We start from the raw sequence: 21,404 nt of genomic DNA on the forward strand, positions 1-21,404 counted from the left end.
TTAAAACACTTCCATCTTTGGCCACTTAGGTGTACATTTGTCTTTGAGAATAGACATACTGTTATTGAAGATCAAGGATTTTATTTATTTATTAGTTTATTTATTACCCTTGCAGACTTTTAAGAAGAACACTTAAATTGCTTCCTCCCTTGTACTTCACGATATGCTGTAAAAGAAAAAAATGCCTGGCAGAACATCAGGTGCTCTTAACTAAGGAAGTAGTGCCTGATGGTATATAATGCTTAATAAGACATAGATTAGGCATTTCATTGAAATTGTTTTTTGTAAACCTTTTTGATTCTTATATGCATATATAGGTCTTTTAAACCTCAGAATAACAAGGACAGGTAACTGTAATTCTAGAAATATCTAACAAAGGTATTTCTTCACAATGGTGAACCCTCAGACCCATGTCATTCCTCTCCACAGTGCTCAAGCCTTCCTTTACTCTCCATCAGGTATTCCTTCAGTGCCCACACAAAGCAGTGTCTTGGGCCAGTCTCCCACAAAATCTAAGACCAAAGGTTCCCACTCTCACATTTTTTCCTTGATCCAGTTCAAATGTAATTCCTACTCCTGACATATCAGGTTCACCCTGGTGGTGCAAAGAACTTCTGGGCTAGATTTTTCAGTGCTAGTTGCAAAGACTGTACTCCAGACTCAAGTACCTCATGTGAAGGCAAAGGCATCACCATCACTCTTAGTGATAAAACATGAGAGTCCTCCACAGTCTTGTGAGTTTTGGCATGGATTCATCAAGGTGCCTTCAATTTCTGGTGTCAGATCTCTGACACGCTGACAGAGACTGTAACACCTGTGAGTTTGTGTATCCTCAGTCCTAAACAGTTACTTCCACTGATAAAATGATCTTTACAGCTGCCTCTCACTCAAGACACAATACTCAGCCTGGCCCTGATATGCCTTCTATTGTTTGGAAGGTCATGTGCAACTTTACAGAGAAACTAGTGAGAAGCATGAACAGGTCTCTCCAGAGTCCATTCTGGTGCTGAATCTGTGCTGTCCTGTGAAGGCACCTCTGGTGCTATCTCAGTACACACCAGAACCTATTGATTTCTAGGGCATCAGGTCCTGACTTGAGAGGTCTGGAGGTGGATCGCTCATCAGATGTTGTCTGCTGTTAGGAAATGATTTTTTAATCATTCTCGTTCATAGTATGACTTGAGTAACATGATCTAGCTTTGAAGTTGATCCTGGAATTGGGTTCACACTGGTTTGAGGACTATCCTTCATTTCTTTGATGTTAAAAGGCTTCTTTCTTTTTTTATATAGAAAGGATTAAACCTGTCTGGCACTCTTATGGCTGTTTATGCCCAAAACTGACACTCAAAGCAACAACAGTCTCTCAAAGCTTTTTGAGAGGCCGTTGGGGCAGAGACATCGTGAACCATCAGAGCTTGGTATATGTAGATGACCACCCTGAGAAATGGATCTATTGATGATCTATCATCATTAGGCACACGATAAAAGTACTTGATAGGAAAGTTTTGTAGTTACTGTCTTCAGAAAAAACTGAAAGACTCAGTTCAAAGTGAAAGGATGTGGAAAAATACTGACTTTGTGTACCTGCTGTGTGACTACATATACTGTCTATCCTTGAAAATAGAAAGGGAGCTAATTTATCTGCTAATCTCAGATCAGTGAAATGTTGTCTGCATGTATATTTACTTTGTGCCCTCATTCATCTCTGTTTTGGGGTAACATTTGACATTAAGTATATTAATATTCAACATTTTGATTTTGAAACTCTTTGCTCCTGGCTTCTTCCTGAGCTGCCACACATCCTTTTCCTCCATTTCTGAACATGTAGAGGTAGCAGTTCTGAACAATGTCCAGAATTAGGCGTTCTTTGGTATTTTAAAATGTCTTGATTGTCAGTTGTCTGTAGATTTCATGTTGGGAGTTTCTTATAAAATTTCAAGTGTAGAGTCCTATATATAGCTCTAAGGAATAGATCTGTAAGTGAAATTAGTTGTCTGCAAAGCCTGATTAAAATAGAGGCAGTGAAATAAAATTCTGTAAGATTGCCCTCTTTAGAGGGCAAACCAGAAGTGTAAGCACTTTAAGAAATTGTAAAATGATTATATGGTGTCTATTGTGCTCAGTGATCCCCTCTAGTGCCTGCAAAGCTGATTAATTTGATTAAAATAAACTGGGCTTGCTTTGACCCTGCAGTTACAAAGTATGGCAGACTGCCTGTCATTTGTGAGCACGCAGATGTCTTACCGGGACAGCAAGCAGCTGACCTTTATCTAATTGTCAGGTTGTTGTGAGCTGTCTTAGAGGCAGGAGAGTCAGATTTACTGTTTGGAAATGAGGTTAAGGTTTTGCTCTTAACATCGTAGATTTTATTAAATGGTTACTTTTCTAACCAATGTATATTTCTCTGTGGGGTGGTGAGTTAATTAAAATATGCTGCTTTAGGAAAAAGAGTATTAGTGACAGTCTGCTTGTACGTGTTTTTAGACCGCGAAGGAAAGCTTCCTTTGGATGTGCCCTTTCCATCCGCCCATCCAACTTTACTTTGTTATCCGCAATCCCACCCGGTCACATGACTTTGGTATATCCAAGATCAAGATTTGGAATTACAACACAACAACTCCCTGTGTAAGTAGTCTTTTCTCAACTCCTCTGTATGCATGCTCTACCTTGCCTAGGGAAACTCAGTTTGATCTTCTTTCCAAAAGTATGAAATAAAAGTAGATGCCATTTTCTCTAATAAAATAGGGAGCTAGGAGGGGTCCGTGTCTACTGTGAAATTTGCTTTTGTCTTAATTGTAAGTGGTAGCAATGTAAGTGTTAACATTTTCATAGGCACAATTAGCATTTTCTTTCAAAGCTATTAAAGATCTCTAAAGACCTAATAAAAGGCTTGCATATTCTGTCAGTTAATCCTATACAAAGGTAAGTGCATCTTAATATTCCGGACTTTTAGTTGTTTTATCACAATATAAATAAATATGTGTTTAAATATGTGCTTTCTCATGTATATAGGTATAAATAGGCTGACTGTTGCTCGATGTTGTTTTTTTCACTTTAATTAAGAAGTATACTAACTGTGTGTTCATAATAAAACAAGTAATCTAGTGTTACAAGAGAGACATCTCATGGCAGATGGTCTCTTGTTTGTGTGTTTGAATGTCACCATGGAAATTATTCTTGTTTGTACGCTGCAATGTTAAGAAAAAAATCCCAGGTACTGGATCAAAGAGGATTTGCTGTCCTGGATTATAAATAAGAGGCTTTATCCCTCTGGTTTTGCTCTCATCCATGTTCTTATATAAGCACATATGGTAATTTATACTGTGGAAATGGCCATGGAAGGGACAGCTTAAACGAATTTACTATCACAGGATTTATATTTATTTTCTGGAATTTTAATAGCTTTTTCTATTAAAATGTGGGCTACAGAATGTTCCATCATCATTAGAGAGTGTGAAAGGGACTGCTGGTTTTGGAGGTAATTTGTTACCAAACCTATTGAATATAATGCAGGAAATACACATAAATGTATTTCTGTGTTTCAAGGCACTGTTTTTTTAATAAACTGCTATGAGGCAAGCTGTAAAATCCATTAGGAGTATAATCCCATGGATTTTGGTGGCAGTGCAGCCGTCTACGCTGTCTAAAGAAATGTCTCATTATCCTTAAGATAAAAGAATAATACAAAGTAGTTCTGCCTAATTCTGTAATTTGTCATGAGGAAGTTTTGTCTGAGAAGTATAAAACCCCAAAATACAATTAGCTAACCATTTTCTTCGTGGTAATGTAAATCTAGAGCCAGATTTCCGTGTCATTTTTTTGGTAATCATTCTAACCTCCTTCTTTCCCTCAAAAACCACATAAGTGGGAGGTACCCAAGTACTTCTTCAAAAAACAGACAAAAAATTAATTCAGGCCAGTACTTTTGGATTGTTGAAAATGTTTGAGTTTTAGAACTTGAGTCTGGAACTAGAAAAAATATGTCTGAAGGAAGCTGTAAAAGTCAGATTACATCATTGTCATAGATTCCTTGATTCATTGTATTACAAGGAAGGTCTCAGAGAATGCTTCATCTTGCCTTTATTTACTTCAGATGAGGTCTGCAAAAAAGGAGGTCATTTTTAGTCTGCAAGAACAGATAAAGTGTAAGTGAGGGCAGGCAGTTCTTTTCAAGAACACGCAGTTCTATTTCAAGAAATATTCAGGCATTTTGTAAATACTTGCTACAGCCTTGAAATTGCATCGTTACTTGATGTTATTAAAACACTTTTCATAAGATCCAATATGATGTCTGTTTTATGTCTTCACAAATCTGTGAATGGAATTAATACTTAAAAGCACGAATGTCTTAGTTGCTCTCCAATTGGATCATTTTCTCCTTCAAGCGATTGCCCATATGCGTGTTCCTCCTGTGTGTATGTTCATGTCTGTTCTCTTGAGTTGGAGATTTTTTTCAGTGTTGGGACTCCCACTAGGGTGCATTGTCTGTAAGGATGCAGCAGCTTTGTTCCAGCAGAGTTAGGTTTGTAGAAAAACTTCGTTCTTTTAGTTCTTCTTTTCTGTTGCTCCTTCTTTTTCACTCTTCTGTGAGAAGACGGGCAGATACAACTTCAAGTCCTCTGTCCAGGTGTAATTCGCAGAAAAATGCCTCTGGTTTTAAGCTTTGTCCTTCGTGCACAAATATGACTGAAATGGCCAGAAATACCATCCCTGTTGCTTCATTGAAAAGCACTATCCCAGCAGGCGCTCTATGAGGGCTGAAGGGGCAAGCTGGGAAGGAACATCAAGAGAAACCATAGAACTATTTTCCCAGAATCTTTCATTTTTTGCTCTCTGACGCTGATCATACCTACTTGCTTGTTCTGAGACATTGTGCTATTCTAATTACTCTTCTTGGAGGAAAAAAAACCTGCCTTGGATGAAGTACTGAGTGTTTGTTTACAGGATGGCTTCTTGATGGAATTACTCATGAGGAAGGCGTTTCTCCAACCTCCTCGTGCTCGAGGAGGGTTAAGCAGTGGTACTAGGAGAAGCTAACCATTCTGTCAACCTTTCCCACCACATCTGATCACTAAGCAACTGGAAGCTTAGAAGGGGGGTGGGAGGGAATGAAAAAGAGCAGTTCTTAGTCTTGTGCCTGCACGTTTGTTCTTGGAGTCCCTGAGATCTGTTCATATTTTTCCTGCCTGAGCCTCAGTCTGCTTAGAATTTTGATGCAAGAGATTTTCATTAGCTCTTTTACTGGTTCTTCATGAATAGATGATTTTTTTGAGCTATCAGCTGTTACTAAGCCTGCCCCAGTTCAGTCTCTTGTCTTAGAAATATCTGTACCTTTGGTTGGTTCATCTTGATACATTCCAGACACCACTTTTGGGGAGGCTTCCTATGATATCTATCCCAGACACTCCAAAACTTCAGAGAAAGGAAGTCATTTCTCACTGACTGGAATAGTAATTTTGAACTGACTGTCCCTTTTCTGTGTTTTGACTGTCCCTCTTTCAGGGAGAATAAGCTCCACCATCTCATTTTGTAATGTCTTCTCTGTCTACCTGTCCTCCTCCAGTACTGGTGGGTGGAGTGGGATTCATTTAAAAACATTTTGTTCTTAAGAGGTTGGTGATTTTAATTTAGAAAGATGAAATTGACAAATACTTTTCAAAATACACATGTGTATATTTCTGTGGTTTCATGCAGTTTGTATCTGTTCCCAGGTAAAAACACAGAACTAAGGTTTGAGTATTCGTAACAGCAGTAAAGGCTAGGATATTATGTAGAAATGTTGCAGTTATCCCAAATTCAACTGTGAATATTCAGTATCTCTAGCATTTAAGGGAGACATTAGCAGTCCAGACATACAAAGATTAAAAAAATAACATTACGGGGGCATCCTGATAGTCTTGCTCTTCCCCATCATAATTTCAGGCAAAGCCATGTTTTTAATATATATATTTTAAAGTTTTTAACATACATAATTATTAAAGTGTTTTGATCCCCAGTTAGATTAATCTAGCAGTATCCTTGTTCAAGGGGAAAAAATATCACGTTTTATGGCCAAATGCATCAGTACAGACATACAGCGCTTTATGATACTCTAGGAGTAACACAGGCAGCCATGACATAATGGCCAATTAAACTGGGTTTACAGCTGTTCTCTGAGAAGCTAGTGAAGGTTATCTTTTTCTATCAGGAATGTATCAGGTCTGTGTCTCGCATTCCTACAGCTACTCCCTTCCCTCAACTGTAGCTTTTCTGCTATGGCTGCATCTTCTGTTTTTCCCCCTGTGTAGGTCCATGTTACATTTTTCGCCTCATACGTATAATTATTTGGAAAGCAGTAGAATGGAAGCTATAAAGACTTGTAAGCTGTAAAGAGTGCATGCAGGAGTGAAGAACTGGAGACACTTGTACTCCTGGTACAAGTAACTGGTTTAGGCTGGGAGCAGGAAAATTTAAATCCGTATTCAAAGAAAAATGACATCCAGGAGATGAGCAAGAGGGGTGAAACTGAAGCTTCTTACTTTCATGAAAATCTTCTCAGTTTCTGTGAAAATAAGGAAAGAACAGAGAGTCTTTAAAGACTCCACGTGATGGACATGTGACTGAAATTTAGAGGGCAGAAAGGAGATGGATTTTGTCTCATCTTCTGTATTTTCTTTGAAGATATCAGTATTTTTGTTAAGAGGGAGAAACGGTTAGATGGAAATGATAGAGAGAATGGAAAGAACATTAGTTCCAACTTCAATGGAATGAAAAAAATCGTGTTTTAGTGGGTGCCACAGAAAAGGAGAACATAGAGATAAAGTTGTGAGTGGCAGAGTTGTGTCTGAGATAAAGGCCTTCTATTTAAAAGGCTAGTTAAGTGTTGGAATAAGCCATCAAGGCAGATTATTTGAAAATTGTTAAAAACAGTTTTCTTCACAACGGTATAGGTTATTTTACGTTCTTCAGTGGAAGGAGATGGACTGGATGATTTTTTTTAATGTCCTTTCCAGCCCTGTATTTCTATAACTCTTTATAACTCTTTTTAACTCTAGTGGCTTTGAGCTGGGTGGTTGTTCGCTGTGGAACATGTCATGAAAGTGGTGAATCTTAAGGGTGCTGAAGCAAAATGTGCCTCTGGAATTTATGTTCTGATCAAATACAATTATACTTAATCTAGGCTTCTTCGCTCAAGCTTTTCTAAAGCCTTGTCAGCCAAAATGGTTCATAGTAGTGTCTAGCAGTGTTTTTAGTCCTTTTAAATAAAATCTTAAATATTCCACAGTATTTTTCAGTTGTTTGAGCTTTTGCTTAAAAAGTAGTCAAAAGCATGTTACTGATACAGGGTTTTAATTGTTTTAATCTGTTTATTGATTAAGTGTTCAAATGTCAGAGTTCCAGAACAGTGATATCTAATGCTTAAACAGCTTAATTGAAATCTTCCTACTTTTATTTTTGTAGGACCTTGGTGTTGGAGCAAAGAAGGTGAAGTTATATGTTGATGAGAACCTTGTATTTGATGGTGAATTAGAGAGAGCCTCTGGAGATCTCCTCGCTGACCATAGCACTACAATTGACCTTACAGATCACAAGCAAGGTATCTCTGCATATTTTTCAAATGAAAGGAAAGAAGTAAATGCACCTGCAGTCACAGAGAAGAAAGCAGACCTACATTTTAAATGCTTACAGTCAAACAGTACTTCACTAAACTGGAACTCTCTGCCCGAAGAAAATCTTCTTGAGCATAAGATGAACTCAGTCAGCTTTACAAAGAAAAATTTGCCTGAGTTAGAGGATGATCTAAAAGTGTTACCATCTCAAGTTTGTTTAAAAGATGCCAAAGAGAATGCAACAGTACAAGCAGTTACAGAGCATGTTCAATCTGATGATGAACTTACTTTGAGTGAGCAAATGGAAAAGCTAACAGGAAGAAAATTGTCTGATTCTACAGGTGCAATTCCTTCTTGGTTACAGTCATCTTTCCAAGAAACAGAGAATAATCAAGTTACTTCCAGTAAGCAGAAGCCTTCCTGGCTTGCTACGGAACATTGTGTAGGCTTGAAATTTCAAACACAGTCAGATGGAATCATGAAAATCTTTTCAGATCTGACTAATGAGGATGTCAAATGTCAGAGAAATGAGCTGGGAAGATCCAGTAGTAGAAATGCAAATGGAGATGAGAGACCACAAATGCTAACCAGAAAGGATGGTGGTGTGGGCTTGGACATTTCGGACCAACTTTCTAACAAAAATTGCTGCAGCTTACAGTACCCTACAAGTGGAAGGAGGAGTGTCAGATATGTAAAAAAGGAGGGTTTAAACACTATAAATCTCGGAGAAGATGATTCCGCACTCAAAGGTAAGAGCTCACAACAGCAACCTTAGTGCAAACGCTTGCATGTTCTCCATTTTGCAGAAGCACAGAATCATTTAGGTTGGAAGGGACTTCTTGAGCTTCACAGAGGTATAGACAGTGGGATTTTGTTTGTGGTGCTTGCAGTATTCAGTTTTTCTCATTCATACTATGACAATGCTCAGAGTCTCTCTCCTTGTCCTACACCTGACGTGAAATGCTCTTTTTCTGAAAAATTTACCTTCTGAGTTGGTGTTTTTAAATTTATTTGGAGGAGACTGAAGACTAAATTTCGGTAAATTGTACTCTAAAAATTGACAGTTCTGCAGACAGCAAATGCTTGCTAATATCAGTGAAAATCTGCAAAAAGATTAAGGAGTGTGTGACCTTAAGGTAGTGAGTAAATTTGCAGAGTTTATTTGTGTAGCAGGTTTGTGTCTTTCTCAGTGAGAATATATGCTGAATACATTTATTCAGAGTGAATGGAAAACTGCCCTTATTTTCCCTTCTCTGCTCATGACATTACATACCTCTTTCAAACCTCTCCCTCAGACATCTCTGCTCATTTATGAAGAGTTTTCTAGTAAATTTAGCTGTTACCTGGTCCATGCTTTTGATTATCCTTGTCATCTTTCTCCAAATGTTTTTTAGTTCGCCTGGATCCTGTTGGAGGTGGGGGATCCAGATTTGTGTAGTTGTGTTCTGCCTCTGGCAGTAACCAACAGTCCCCAGGGAAGAATGTGAGAATGGGGCAAGTTCTGAAGTTCTTCTTTGGCATTCTGTAATTCTTCAGCATTCAGTAACTTGTCTCAAATAAACAGAGTCTGGCAGAACAAGGACAACAAGGCCCAGAGAATGGGAAGAAGAGGTTACAAAAATACGAATTGAAATTTTGGGTGTGATTTAGTAAAATTAACCATCAGAACAATTTGCATGAAAGTGTAGCTTGCTGTGAATTGTATTTGGGTGTTTACATTAAAGTTATGGTCATGAGGGACAGGAAGTATGCCTAAATGCAGGAATGCCAGTTCAAATCTACAGCAGGTATTGCATGAAGTTTTCAGACAAAGCTGAAGAAAGTGGTTCTTTCTAAACTTAGAATGTCTGACTTTTTCCTTCTCTGCCCCTCTGTGGAGAAAACAGCAATTTTGTAAGTATCTCTGAAATTATACCTCAAAGAAGAAAAAAGTACGGAAGTAGTTGGAATAACTGCCATCATCCCTTCACTCACCCACTCACCACAGCCCGTTTGCTGTTTCACACATTTTACAGTGTCTCTGTTAGATTAAAAACTTGTCAACGTTATGGAAACTGTAAATAAATCCCACCTTAGTAATTTATGTTCAGTTGTAAAAATTGTAACAATTTAGGAGTTTTAATGTAAACTATAAGATGAGGGTTATCATGATATGATAATTATAATGTCCTCTAATTTTGCTCAGAGCAGGTTTTGTCATCTGGTGCTTAAAACTCCCAATATGTGTTTGTCCCTGGGAAAATTGTATGCCGTCTACCAGCTTTTGTTCTCTCTGTACTGCACTGTGCAGGGTAAAGCCATCTTCAAAGTGGAGCTGAGTGAGCATTAACAACAGGGAAACAGTTTTAAGTGTTTCCCTAAGAGTGGTGAATTTTAATTGGTACGGGGCTAGGGGAACTGCAGTTTCCCAATAGCAGTATGTGACAAAGGGGAGGCTGCCCAAGCTCATATGCAATGTCACAGCACGTCTTCGGTCATTAAATGAAGAATAACGAGAACAGCAGAAATTAGAAATAGCACGTACATGCATACTTGGCTCGAGTTAATGTTGCTTTAAAAACATAGAATTTGTCTTTGATAACTGGTTTAACGTGCAAAGGAAATGTTGGAAGTATGCTGGTAAAATTTGCAAGTAACATATAATTTGGGGTATTATGAGTTAAGAAGATTGAAGAACTGCGCAGAAAGATGAACTTGAGGACTGGAGTAATAGCAATGGAATGCAATTCAATAGTACTGCTTGCAAGGTCATTTGGGGACTAATAACAAAAAATTAAGTTGTAAGCCGAGTAATCACCAATTGCAAATGACCGAGGAAGAGAAGGATCTTGGTTGAGTAGTTGATAACAGATTGACTATGAAATGCTTGTGTGACGCAGGCGTGATTATAGCAGTGCACTCTGAGGATGTATCAGCAGAGGCATTTCTGTTAGTTAGGGAGATGTTAATATCTCAACACAGGCACTCGTGAGACATCAGTTGGAAAACTGCAGTTCTGATCATCCATTTTCAGGAAAGCTGATTACGAAGTGGAACAGATACAGAAGAGAGCTTTTAGAATGATTTGGGAAATGAAGCGTGTGATTGCAGCATGGAACTATGATTGCTATTTATAACTGCAGGGAGTAAAAATGAGATAGCACAACAGAGGGAGAAGAAAGGTGTTTTTTTTCAAGCTAGTGTTGCCCCAAAATATAGTTTACTAAAGTTTTGAGAGGAATTGTGTGGTGTGCGTTGCCAGCAGAAGCAGGACAAGGGACTTGGTGATTCAAGACACCCCTCCAAAACCCACAGGGGAGATGCACGTTTGAAGTGTCATTATTCGTGGACTCTAGGACAGCATCCATCATACAATCTTCTCAGGCATGCAGAAGGCTGGGAAAGCATCTGTAACATCTGCAAGTGGGATACTCTTATCTACATGCAGAGTTTATTGTTCACATGGCTCTAATAAAAATAATAAATTATAGATTCTAAAAAAAATGCCAAACCCTGTAAGCTTTCAGCCATTGACCTCTGCTTTCGGGCTATTCTCGGCTTTCCTTTCAGAGCCCTGCTTCTCCTGTTGTCATTCCTTAATGTAGCTAACAAACCTTTTAACCTCCCATTGAAAATCACTCCTGTTGAACTGCTGTAGAAGTGCTTCAGAGTTGTAATCTCTGTACTGCTTGAAGTACTTCACATTAAAAAACAAGTTAAAAGAAAAAAAGGGAAAAAACCTCCAAAACAAGGAAAGCCAATGGATGTCAAATACTCTTCTGTACATGCTCATCCTGAAATTTTCAAGCTTTGACATTTTAAAGTGGTAAATATATATACAGTATCTTCTTCACGTAAATTGTGAGGCTCTGGGAAGTACTGTTTGGGATCACCCACCCCATGTGTATCCATATGGACAATGGTTTGAACAAGAAAGTGACTTACAAATGACTGATGTTCTCTGAAATACGTACCTTTTGCTTCCTATCTGTATTTCCCTTGTGGAGTGGGGAGGAGTGGCCAGGTTGGTCTCCAGCCTTTCATTCTGGAAGACAACCCTCTTTCAGGTAGTTTCCCATCTGCTTTAAAATTCTTATTTTTATCTCGCTTGTCCCCAGAGTAAATGGTTATTGGCCATAGATAGATTAGGAACATTGCTTCTTTCCCAGTGTTTCCAAAAACAAAGTTCAAAGTTAGTCTTGAGCAGTCTTTTGGGAAAACATTACTTTGCATTTTGTCGCAATTGGCATTTATTCTTGATAACCATTTGTTTTAGTATGCACTCAAGGACATTGTACAGAAGTAAAATCTAGCCCATGGGCCTGTAATTTTTTAGTACTCCACTTGCTTTTCTTCATTTATTTGAAGAAAATACATATGTGACAGCTTTATTGAAAATCTTTGTTATTTTCTGCTCTTAATTGTTTAGAGATGGAAATTAAGCAGCTCCTCAGTGCAGTCACAAGGAGAGCATGCTTTGCTCCCACTGTGCCCCTCTAATTTGTCGCCCCCGCTGCGTTCCCATTAGATACTTTGTCATGTCATCCCCTTCTACATCTCACACTTGCTGAAAAGTGAGAAAAATGTTTGTACATTACCTGCATAGAATGCAACGCTCCTTGTATGCTGAACCTACTTCTTTTCTCACCGCTTTTCTTTACATACGCGTGGCTGATTTTGACAGGAAGCACCAGCTTTTCTCTATAATGGTCTAGAAACTTAGCCAGTTCAGCCATTTCCAACTGTATGAAAGATCTGCAGAAATGCAGACAGATTATTTCAACTATTGTGACAGCCACACGATAAGTATCGCTGGGCCAAATCCCAATTTCTGTAAGTATTGAGGCAAGAATTCACGGTCTCAAACTTAGTTGCATTTTTGTATCTTGGCATGTGCTCTGCTCTTCAATATTTAAAAGTGATTGGTTTTGTTATGTCTGAATGGGGAAGGGAAATTGGGACATGTAGCCTTCATAATAGACAGGCAATGTAAAAGTGCTAGTATAACAGAATTTCACAGTAAGGGCACACGAATATGACCAGCATAATTCTGGAAAGTCCGTGTTGTAGTGGTTTGCTTCCAGTCCTGTTTATGCATTAAATGCCTGTGTAATGTTGTTTTCAGATGAAGACTTCTCTAGCAAGGACATAACAACCTCTAGAGCAAAGTGGCACAATGAACAAGAACACACTCTGCAGGAGTCGTGGAACTCTTTGGTTAAGTTTAATTATTCCCATCGTGGCCGAATCTCTAACATGGATTTTCAAGGGGACATCTTTGATGAGTTTCTCCATCAACAGAAAATCAACCATCCTGGAGAGTATCAGCAAATGAGAAAAGAGGGACTACAAACACTACCAAAAAAGCAAGAAAAAGAAAATTCTGTGGAGGCACATGATGGAAATGATTTTAAAATTCCTGTTTTACCTTATGGGCAGCACTTAGTGATAGACATTCAAACAACATGGGGAGACAGACATTATGTTGGTCTTAATGGAATTGAAGTTTTCAGTTCTAAAGGAGAGCCTGTTCAGATTTCAAAAATAACAGCTGAACCACCTGATATAAATATTCTACCAGCTTATGGCAACGATCCCAGAATAATAACCAACCTAATTGATGGGGTAAATCGGACCCAGGATGATATGCATCTCTGGCTAGCACCCTTTACCCCTGGAAAACCTCACTTTATCTTTATTGACTTTGTGAATTCCTGTCAAGTAGCTATGATTAGGATTTGGAATTACAATAAATCTCGCATACACTCTTTCAGAGGTGTGAAAGACATTATAATGGTGTTAGATGAACAATGCATCTTTAAAGGAGAAATTGCGAAAGCTTCAGGAACCTTGACTGGAGGTATGCTATCATTTCTTATTTTCTTTGTGGAAACAGCAGTACAATACAAACAAATACATTTAGCTTGTTTGTTATCACATTCCACTTCAAAGCAAGTTGGCACTTTGTATAGTATTTAGTTCTTTTAATTTCAAAACGTAATGCAAAACCCACTAATGCATTCTTCAATGATATTGTGAATTTTAGTAGCATATAGAGCTAATCTCTATTCTTAATGATGTCTTAGCAACAAGACCATATTTCAATAACATCAGATAGTCACTAGACATTTAAAAGTTGCAGATTTTTACTTGTTTTCACAGATACGGTCTTTTGGAAAAAGTGATGGAAAAGCTTTTTTTCCATTTTCTTTTGTATGTATTTGAAATTTGACTGAGTTCTCTAGGTTTTTCTGCTGTGCAGTGTAAGTGTGAGAATGAACATACTAATTATATTAGTATTCAGTATCAATTTACCATATATTATCTTTTAACACTACTGCAAATTAAATGTAAAGAAGGACCAAAAATAGTTTTTATCACTCTATATATTCTTTTGTATGGTTTCTCCATTAAATTCTGTATGTTGCCTTCAGCTCCAGAGCACTTTGGGGATACTATATTGTTCACTACCGATGATGATATTCTTGAAGCTATATACTGCTATGATGAGACATATGATGGAGAAATGGAAAATGCCAGCTCTTTGAGATACGAGGAAGAGCTGAAGAGGCCAACAACTGCTGATAGGGAGGGAGATGAAAGACCTTTTACACAAGCGGGATTAAGAACAGAGGATCAACAGGTAGGGGCCTCTATGTTCAGAACTCTCTATAAATGTCTTTCTGAAACATGACATGGAAGTAGGAGACACTGATTTTCATGATGGAGTAAAGCTCTGCAGAAGAATTAATACAGCTATCTGTCTATTTTGAAGATTTTTTTTTCACCGGCTCAATAATTTATGTGATTTTTTTTAAGCCCAAAAGGTCCTCCAAATTTTGGTTTCCCTGATTAATTAATAAGACTACAAGGAAGGCTATACTGGATTGTATATATTTATTTTTCTTTACTTACTTGGACGGAGATTAGAGGGAGTTCTTTTTGATTTAGGTACTCCTGAAGGTTTATGCCACTGTGAATGATTTTTACCATACGGTTATTCTTGTAATGAGTAGCTGTGCTCCCTGTCACTCCAAACCAAAGATATTTCCATATTTTCCACACAGAGTCTACTTTTGCTTGTTTCTTCCTCCACAAATTAAGTATCTTATGTGAGAAGAATCTCCGCCTCTCAACTGTCCCCTTGTTTTTTCCTCTTTCCTTTTTTGACTAGCATCTCCACAGGTCTGTGTGCATTTTGCAGCGTAAAAATCCCCCTTTACTATTCCATACAGTAGGTATTTTACTACTTGGAGGAAGGCCATATTTTCAAGCACTGGAGTCTTGCCTCATACCACTCCAGCCCAACAGTCCAGTGTCTGAGCAAAAATCCTGCAAGATTTTCTGCTCAAGATGGTGTGGGGCAGTCTTTGACCTGATTTCCATTAAATCTTCTACCTTCTTAGAATTTTCATGAGCACCTACTGTTGCTTCAATGAGGATATCTTTTTCTAAGGGACACACTCTTAGTTGTAAGTCTGTGAGGAGATCCAAAGCTGAATCGGTCCAAATTCCAGCTGGTTCAGCTAAAGTGCTCCCAGTGGTATATGGTTCCTAATGAGCCTTGTGCTGTTGTCAAGCCTTCCTATTCTGTCTTGTCCTCTTCTCCTGGTGGCTTATAAGACAAAGGGAAACGTCATGACATTGGAATTTGATCTCGCTATTAAGATCATGAGTCAGTGACTCTAACTCTTTGACTTCTCCAGTGCTAGTTAACACTGGCAACAGTAATTTTGGTCCCATCTTTGCTTGCGGTGTCTTAAACTGTTCAGACACCTTATGCAGTGCAGGATTTCATGAACACAAATTGAAGTTCACCCTTCTTTTCTTGATCACTTGTTTATTGTGAGTGTTCACCAGGACCTCTTCCATTACAGAAGCCTAGACCTAGGCTGTCTAGTCCTTACTCAGAGTCTCTGCCTTTTATTTTCATCTGTGATGCTCTTCATACTCCTTCTCTAACTCTGAAACATGCTGTATCAGCAATGGAACAACAAAAGCTATTGTGACTGAGCCATTGATCTCCCTGTCATTCTGTATTTGCTGGTACCATCAAGATTTTGTAGATGGATGCTTATGCTTTCAGAATGATACAGTTCTACTAGATGATTTGTCTTCCCCAGCATAACGTTGTCATTCAGACTAGTATTGGGTTTGAACAGTCCCTACCTGTTGATCATTCACCCTTTTTTCCTGTTAGCATGTTCAGTGGATGAAACAGTGTTTTACTGCACTGACGACAGAACTTTTCAAAAGCTCTTACGGAAGCGTCTTACTTTCTTGTCAATATTATCCATGGTCATCTGTCTTTCCCATGAATTCAGTAATCCTTAACATGTCAACTTTTATAGCAGGTCAGACCTGTAACTAGTGCACTTGACCCAACTCTGACCGTGGCCAATAGTGGATGCCTAGGGAGAATGTAAGAATAGAGCAAACGTGCAGTGGTGTTTCTCTGAAACACTCATCCAGCCCTTAGAAATTTGTCTTACAAGGACTTTTTGACTTAACCTTCGTGTTTAGTATCGTGCCATGGATTTTTGTTGTGTTAATTGATCCACTAGCTTTTTGAACCCATGTGCACTTTTACAACTTACAATGCTCAGTGGTAAGTTTCCCAGCTTAACTTGCATAGCACGAAGAACCTATTTCTGTTTGTCTCTAGGTTCATTTACTGTCCCCTAGTTTTTGTGTTGGAAGAAACTAAACAATTATTCCCTATTCCCTTCTTCAAGCCACTCAAAAGATTTATGCCACTCTGTTACAATCTCTTCTAAATCTCTCTTTTCCAGAATGGTTAGTCCTACTTTAGTTATTCCTCATATGGAAGGTGCTATACAGTATGGTCAGGAGTAGGAGTATGGTAATACTCTCTACTTTTTATTGCTTTTCCAATAACTTCTGTACTATGGTGGTATTTTGTTCTAGCCGTAAGGATCTAAGAACACAGGTAGGACAATGTTCACAAGCAGAAGTAGTTGAAATAGTAGAAAATCAGACCATAACTGAAAGAAAAGATAGTGGGCACCAGTGGAATGAAGAGATCTGAGTAACCAAGAAAGGAGGAAGAGGGAGAAAAGAGGTGATAAGGTGGCTTGGCACAGACGGTTTATGGCCTGCAAGGGAGGGTATTATTCAGTATTCTATAAAACCAGTATTGCGTCCATGGGTTTTCATACTCAGTAGAGTTGTAAATTCTAATTCCCAGGCTGGTCTTTTAAAGTTGTTCTGAGAAAAAGGCATCAGACATCAAAGATAGTCACTCTTTTGCGAGAAAGGTACCCCCAGTAGGAGGGTTTTTTCCCACCTTCTGTAGGTTATCTGTGTGTGTTTATTTCAGTGCACAGCTCTTGTTCAGTTTCACCTACTTAATTACCACAAGGGCATTTGCTACTACTATTGCAGTCTGGGAGCATACACATATAAGATCCAGGATGTCAGTGGTTATACTGCAGAGATCTAATATAACAGCAGGAGAAAAGTGTTGACAAGCCTTTTATTTTTTTAGGCACAATATAGGTCCATTTGATATATTCTGGATGACAGGAAGTCTACTTCTAATGATGAATGAAACTATAGAGAATGAGTCTGGACTTCTAATTTCCTATTTAGCTTTTTGACTACTAATGAGGATTGAGCTGATGTTTTTGTAGAACTACTTATAATAATGCCACGATGTCATTCCAATCTGCTGTTATTTTATTTGGAGCCCAATACTGTATGTGTAAAGTTAGGATTGTTCTCCTCACGTGAAGCATTTTTACATTTACCTACAGTGAACGTAATTAGCCATTTTATCACACTCACTCAATGAAATGAAGTTTATCTTCAACCCTTTGCAGTTGTCCTTTGTCTTTACTATGCTAGTAATTTTATCATCTGTTCATTCACTTTCTAGTTTGCTATGTTGAACAGCATAGGCTATTATTTATTAGTATTGTCAAAGAACAAATGCAAGCTTTTGGATAAGTTTGCTTGTTTGTTCTGCCCCTTGATTCTTGAGAAGAAATTGTGGTGGCACTCTCTGTGGTCTTAACTTCCTTCCAGACTTCTTGTCTCTGCAACATATTTGCAACGTGTTGCAAATACAGCATATTATCATTAGCTAATAGCAGTCTGCAGGTAAATAAGAGTGACTTAAGAATTTCAGCCTCTTCAAGAAAGGTAGCCCACACTAGGGAGTCTCCCATTTAGTACTCCTACATGCACTAACAAAAAAACCCCAATCTAATAGTCTTGACTTTCTAAGGACCCATATGATCTACAGTTTGGGGCATGTTTATGTTTGCCATTATTTGCAGGACAGCCTGGGTGGTGAGGCAAAGGGGAGGTTGATATACAAAAGGCTGGACATAAAAAAAAAAAAAGAAAAAAAAAGGAAATAGACAAAAAAAACCACCAAAAAACCCCCGCTTTATAAACAGTATGTCGGTAATGTATATATCATATGCATGTTCATTGCACCTGTTGGTTTACTTTTTAGGTTCAAGAGCCAGACCCTCTCTCTGAATGTATACCCAAGGAATCAGGAGTATTTACTGGAAAATGTAAGTTCTTACATTTACTTCTTGCATAACCACCCTCCCCCCTAATGTTATCAAGGAGGATGTGATTTGTCGGAGCTGTACAGAACTTTGTGACGGATGTCAGGTCTGGAATAAAGAAGAGTAATTGAATATTTAAGGCAGAAGCTTTGTTTACTATGGCATTTAGAACATTGTATTGTAACAGTTGGCTTTCAATCTCAGAAAAATAACACTAGCCATTTGCCTAGTCCCTGAATGGGATTTGTAATACCTGTGTCCATTATCCAGTAATTCTCTACCAATCCCATGAATTTATGTAGACTGACTGCATTTCTCAGATCAGACTGACAAATAAAACCCTACAGTAAAGCTAGACCAGAATGTTACAACCATACTTAAAGTACCTGATTTCTTTATCCTGTACCAAAACATCTTTCTGTGGGCCTTTAAATTATTTTCCAGAGAGCTTCTGGATGGCCCAGAAGTTTCAGTATCAGTTCCTGGTCCTTTGACCAGCACAAGAGAAATTGGGTTCTTTGGCATAAAGTCTTTAGCAACCTGTGATGTGCTCTCTGAAAATACACACAATGCTGTGGCTTATTCAGCCACATATCTGTGAACTATACCTATGATCTGTGATCTATGACCTATGAACTATATCTAGATCTGTGAACTTTATCTATGAGCGTGTCTACAATCAATTCATATCTGTGAACTTAAGATGCCTTTCCCTCCTCCCATTTCTCAAAGTGGGTGAAAAAGATACTGAGGGTGTGGTTCAGAGCTCAGCCGATGCAGTCTGTCATACTGACAAGATATTGTTAATCAGCTGATGGGCTAACTTTTCTCTACCAGACAAAGAGGTCCTGATTCCCATGAGTTCTTGCAGTGAAAGCACTGGAGAAAGCTAGTTGCATTTAAGGGAGGCTTTCCATGTCTTATGAAACGCAAAAGAAACTCCAATTTAGTGTCTTACACAGGAAAAAATTGCCATTAATTGCTACAAGGAACTATCTTTGTAAATGACCTTGCACAAAAGCAAAAAACCAGCTAGAAGCTACAACCTGACTTTTGCCAATGATTTCTACGTACCCTGTCCTGCCTGTGTATATTGTTCCTTGTTCTCCTCATGCTGTGGGGTGGTCCCTGTGGGGTGGAGTGAGAGTCCTCTTGCTTCTTCTTGTTTTGGGAAATTACTGGGATTTGTGCAAAACTTAGGATCAGTACTGCTTTTTTCATCTGGGACTCCTGGTAATAAATTGTGCATGGAGTCACTGAGGATTTGTATCCTTGACCTGTTGTAGATAGTTTTCATCTCTTTCATCCTGCTGCCAGTCATGATGTCAAGGAGAAATAGTGCCTCAAAGTGTGATTATCACTGGTACAAAGTCCAGCTAGCGGCTAGTTACTAGAGGGATCCTCAGGGATCAATACTATAGTCTACACTGTTTAATGTTTTTTTTTTAAAGAACTTGGATGATGGGTTAAAATGCAATCTCAGCAACGTTGTGGATGATACCAAACAGAGGGGAGTTGCGGGTATGCTGGAGGGCAAGGCTGTTCTTCAGAGGGACCTCAACAGGCTGAAGAAATTATAACTTCATGAGGTTACCTAATGTAACCTCATGAAGTTCAGGGCAAATGCAAAGGCCTGCGTATGGGATGTAATAACCCATGCCACAGGACAGGCTGGGGGCCAGCTGGCTAAGAAAGCTGCTTTGCACTGAAGGGCCTGAAGTCCTTGTAAGACCACAAGTTGAACAAGAGTCAGCAGTGCAGCCTTGTGGTAAAGGTGGCCCACTGCCTCCTGGGATGTAAAAATAAGAGTGCAGCCAGCAAGGCAAGGAAGGGGATTCTTTCCCTGTAGTCGACACTTGTGAGACTGTATTTGGAGTATGGTGTTAAGTAAGGAGCTCTCTAGGACAAGAAGAAAATTGACATCCCAGTGCGAGTCCAGTGGAGGAGGGTGACCAAGATGGTTAGGCAGCTGGATTACCTGACATGTGAGAAAAGCATGAGAGAGCTGGGTTGGTTAGTTCATCCTGGAGAAGAGAAGGTGAAGGGGAGATCTTCTTGCTGTCTATAGCTGTCGGGAGGGCATAGAGAGGACAGATCCAGGCCGTTCTCAGGGATTCACATAGGCCTGGGTTGAGAGGCAGCAGAAACAGCAAGGTAGAAGACAAGAATTTCCAACTGGATATTAGGAAATCTTTTTCACCCTGAGAGCAGTCAAACACTGGAACAGAGGTTGAGAGAGGTTTTGAAATCTGCCAGCCTTGGGGACATTTGCAATTCCACAGGATAAGCTCCTGATAGACCTGATCTAATGGACATGCTCTCAGCTTGGAGTCGGACTAGAGACCTCCCGAGGTCCTTTCCACGCTGCATCACTCTGCAATTCTATGAAGGCATTGGCATGGTGATGTGAATATTAAACCTTGTGTGGATAGCTGCTTCACCCTATCTTTTCCCTTTTGTTTGAAAATATACTCTGGTTTTGCCTGAGAACTCTTGCATGGTTGTACACCAAGCAAGTTTAGTCTTAGCAATGGCCTTGGGAATAGCATCTAATATCAATGTAGCCATAGCTCCAAACTTGTCAGTTAATAGAACTATTTATTTCTTAGTGTCCTTGCAAATGCTAAAGTGATCTTACGCCCAAGTGAATTTATGTGTATATCAAGACTTAGTCTCGTGTAAATTGCTATGGCTATTTATAGGTAATTGGGCTGGATGGCTTAATAGCTTTAATGCTTGTTTGTTTTACAGGGCATCATGACTACTGGTGCTTTTTAGACAGTATCCAACCTGATTATTTCTGGGCTTCTGTAATGTGTGAAATGAAAGATATTTTTAATTTACAGTGATGGATTTTTATGGAACCTGATCAGATTGGAATATTACTTGTTATATCTGTATATGCTATTTATATTTTTTCAGTAAGGCATGAAACAGGTGCATCTGAAGATACACGTACAATCTTTTGTCTGCCCAATTTTTCTTTCCTATTTATTTTCTGGACATGCAAGCTAATCAACATTGCTGCTTTTCACTAATGCTGTCCCATTAAAATACTTCCATGTGTCCAGTTCTGATGTGAAGATAGTAACTTAAACATGTCTTCTGGTTTTGGCTGGGATAGAGTTAATTTTCTTCACAGTAGCTAGTACGGGGCTATGTTTTGGATTTGTGCTGGAAACAGTGTTGATAACACAGGGATGTTTTCGTTACTGCTGAGCAGTGCTGACACAGAGTCAAGGCCTTTTCTGCTCCTCACCCCACCCCACCAGCCAGCAGGCTGGGGGGGCAC

General features: G+C 38.9%; 1 protein-coding gene across 1 annotated transcript in view; it reads left to right on the plus strand.

Annotated features, from left to right (window-relative positions):
* The window catches only part of KIAA0556 (KIAA0556 ortholog), a 67,118-nt gene that overhangs the window by 23,344 nt on the left and 22,370 nt on the right, over positions 1-21,404 (plus strand). The window contains exons 12-16 of the mRNA XM_019471695.1: positions 2,485-2,625; positions 7,441-8,338; positions 12,694-13,428; positions 14,003-14,211; positions 18,052-18,115. Coding sequence (XP_019327240.1) covers positions 2,485-2,625; positions 7,441-8,338; positions 12,694-13,428; positions 14,003-14,211; positions 18,052-18,115 — 2,047 coding nt within the window. The remainder of the gene's footprint in view (positions 1-2,484; positions 2,626-7,440; positions 8,339-12,693; positions 13,429-14,002; positions 14,212-18,051; positions 18,116-21,404) is intronic.

Source organism: Aptenodytes forsteri, unplaced genomic scaffold (assembly GCF_000699145.1).
Source record: "Aptenodytes forsteri isolate BGI_AS27 unplaced genomic scaffold, ASM69914v1 Scaffold26, whole genome shotgun sequence".
NCBI lineage: Eukaryota > Metazoa > Chordata > Aves > Sphenisciformes > Spheniscidae > Aptenodytes > Aptenodytes forsteri.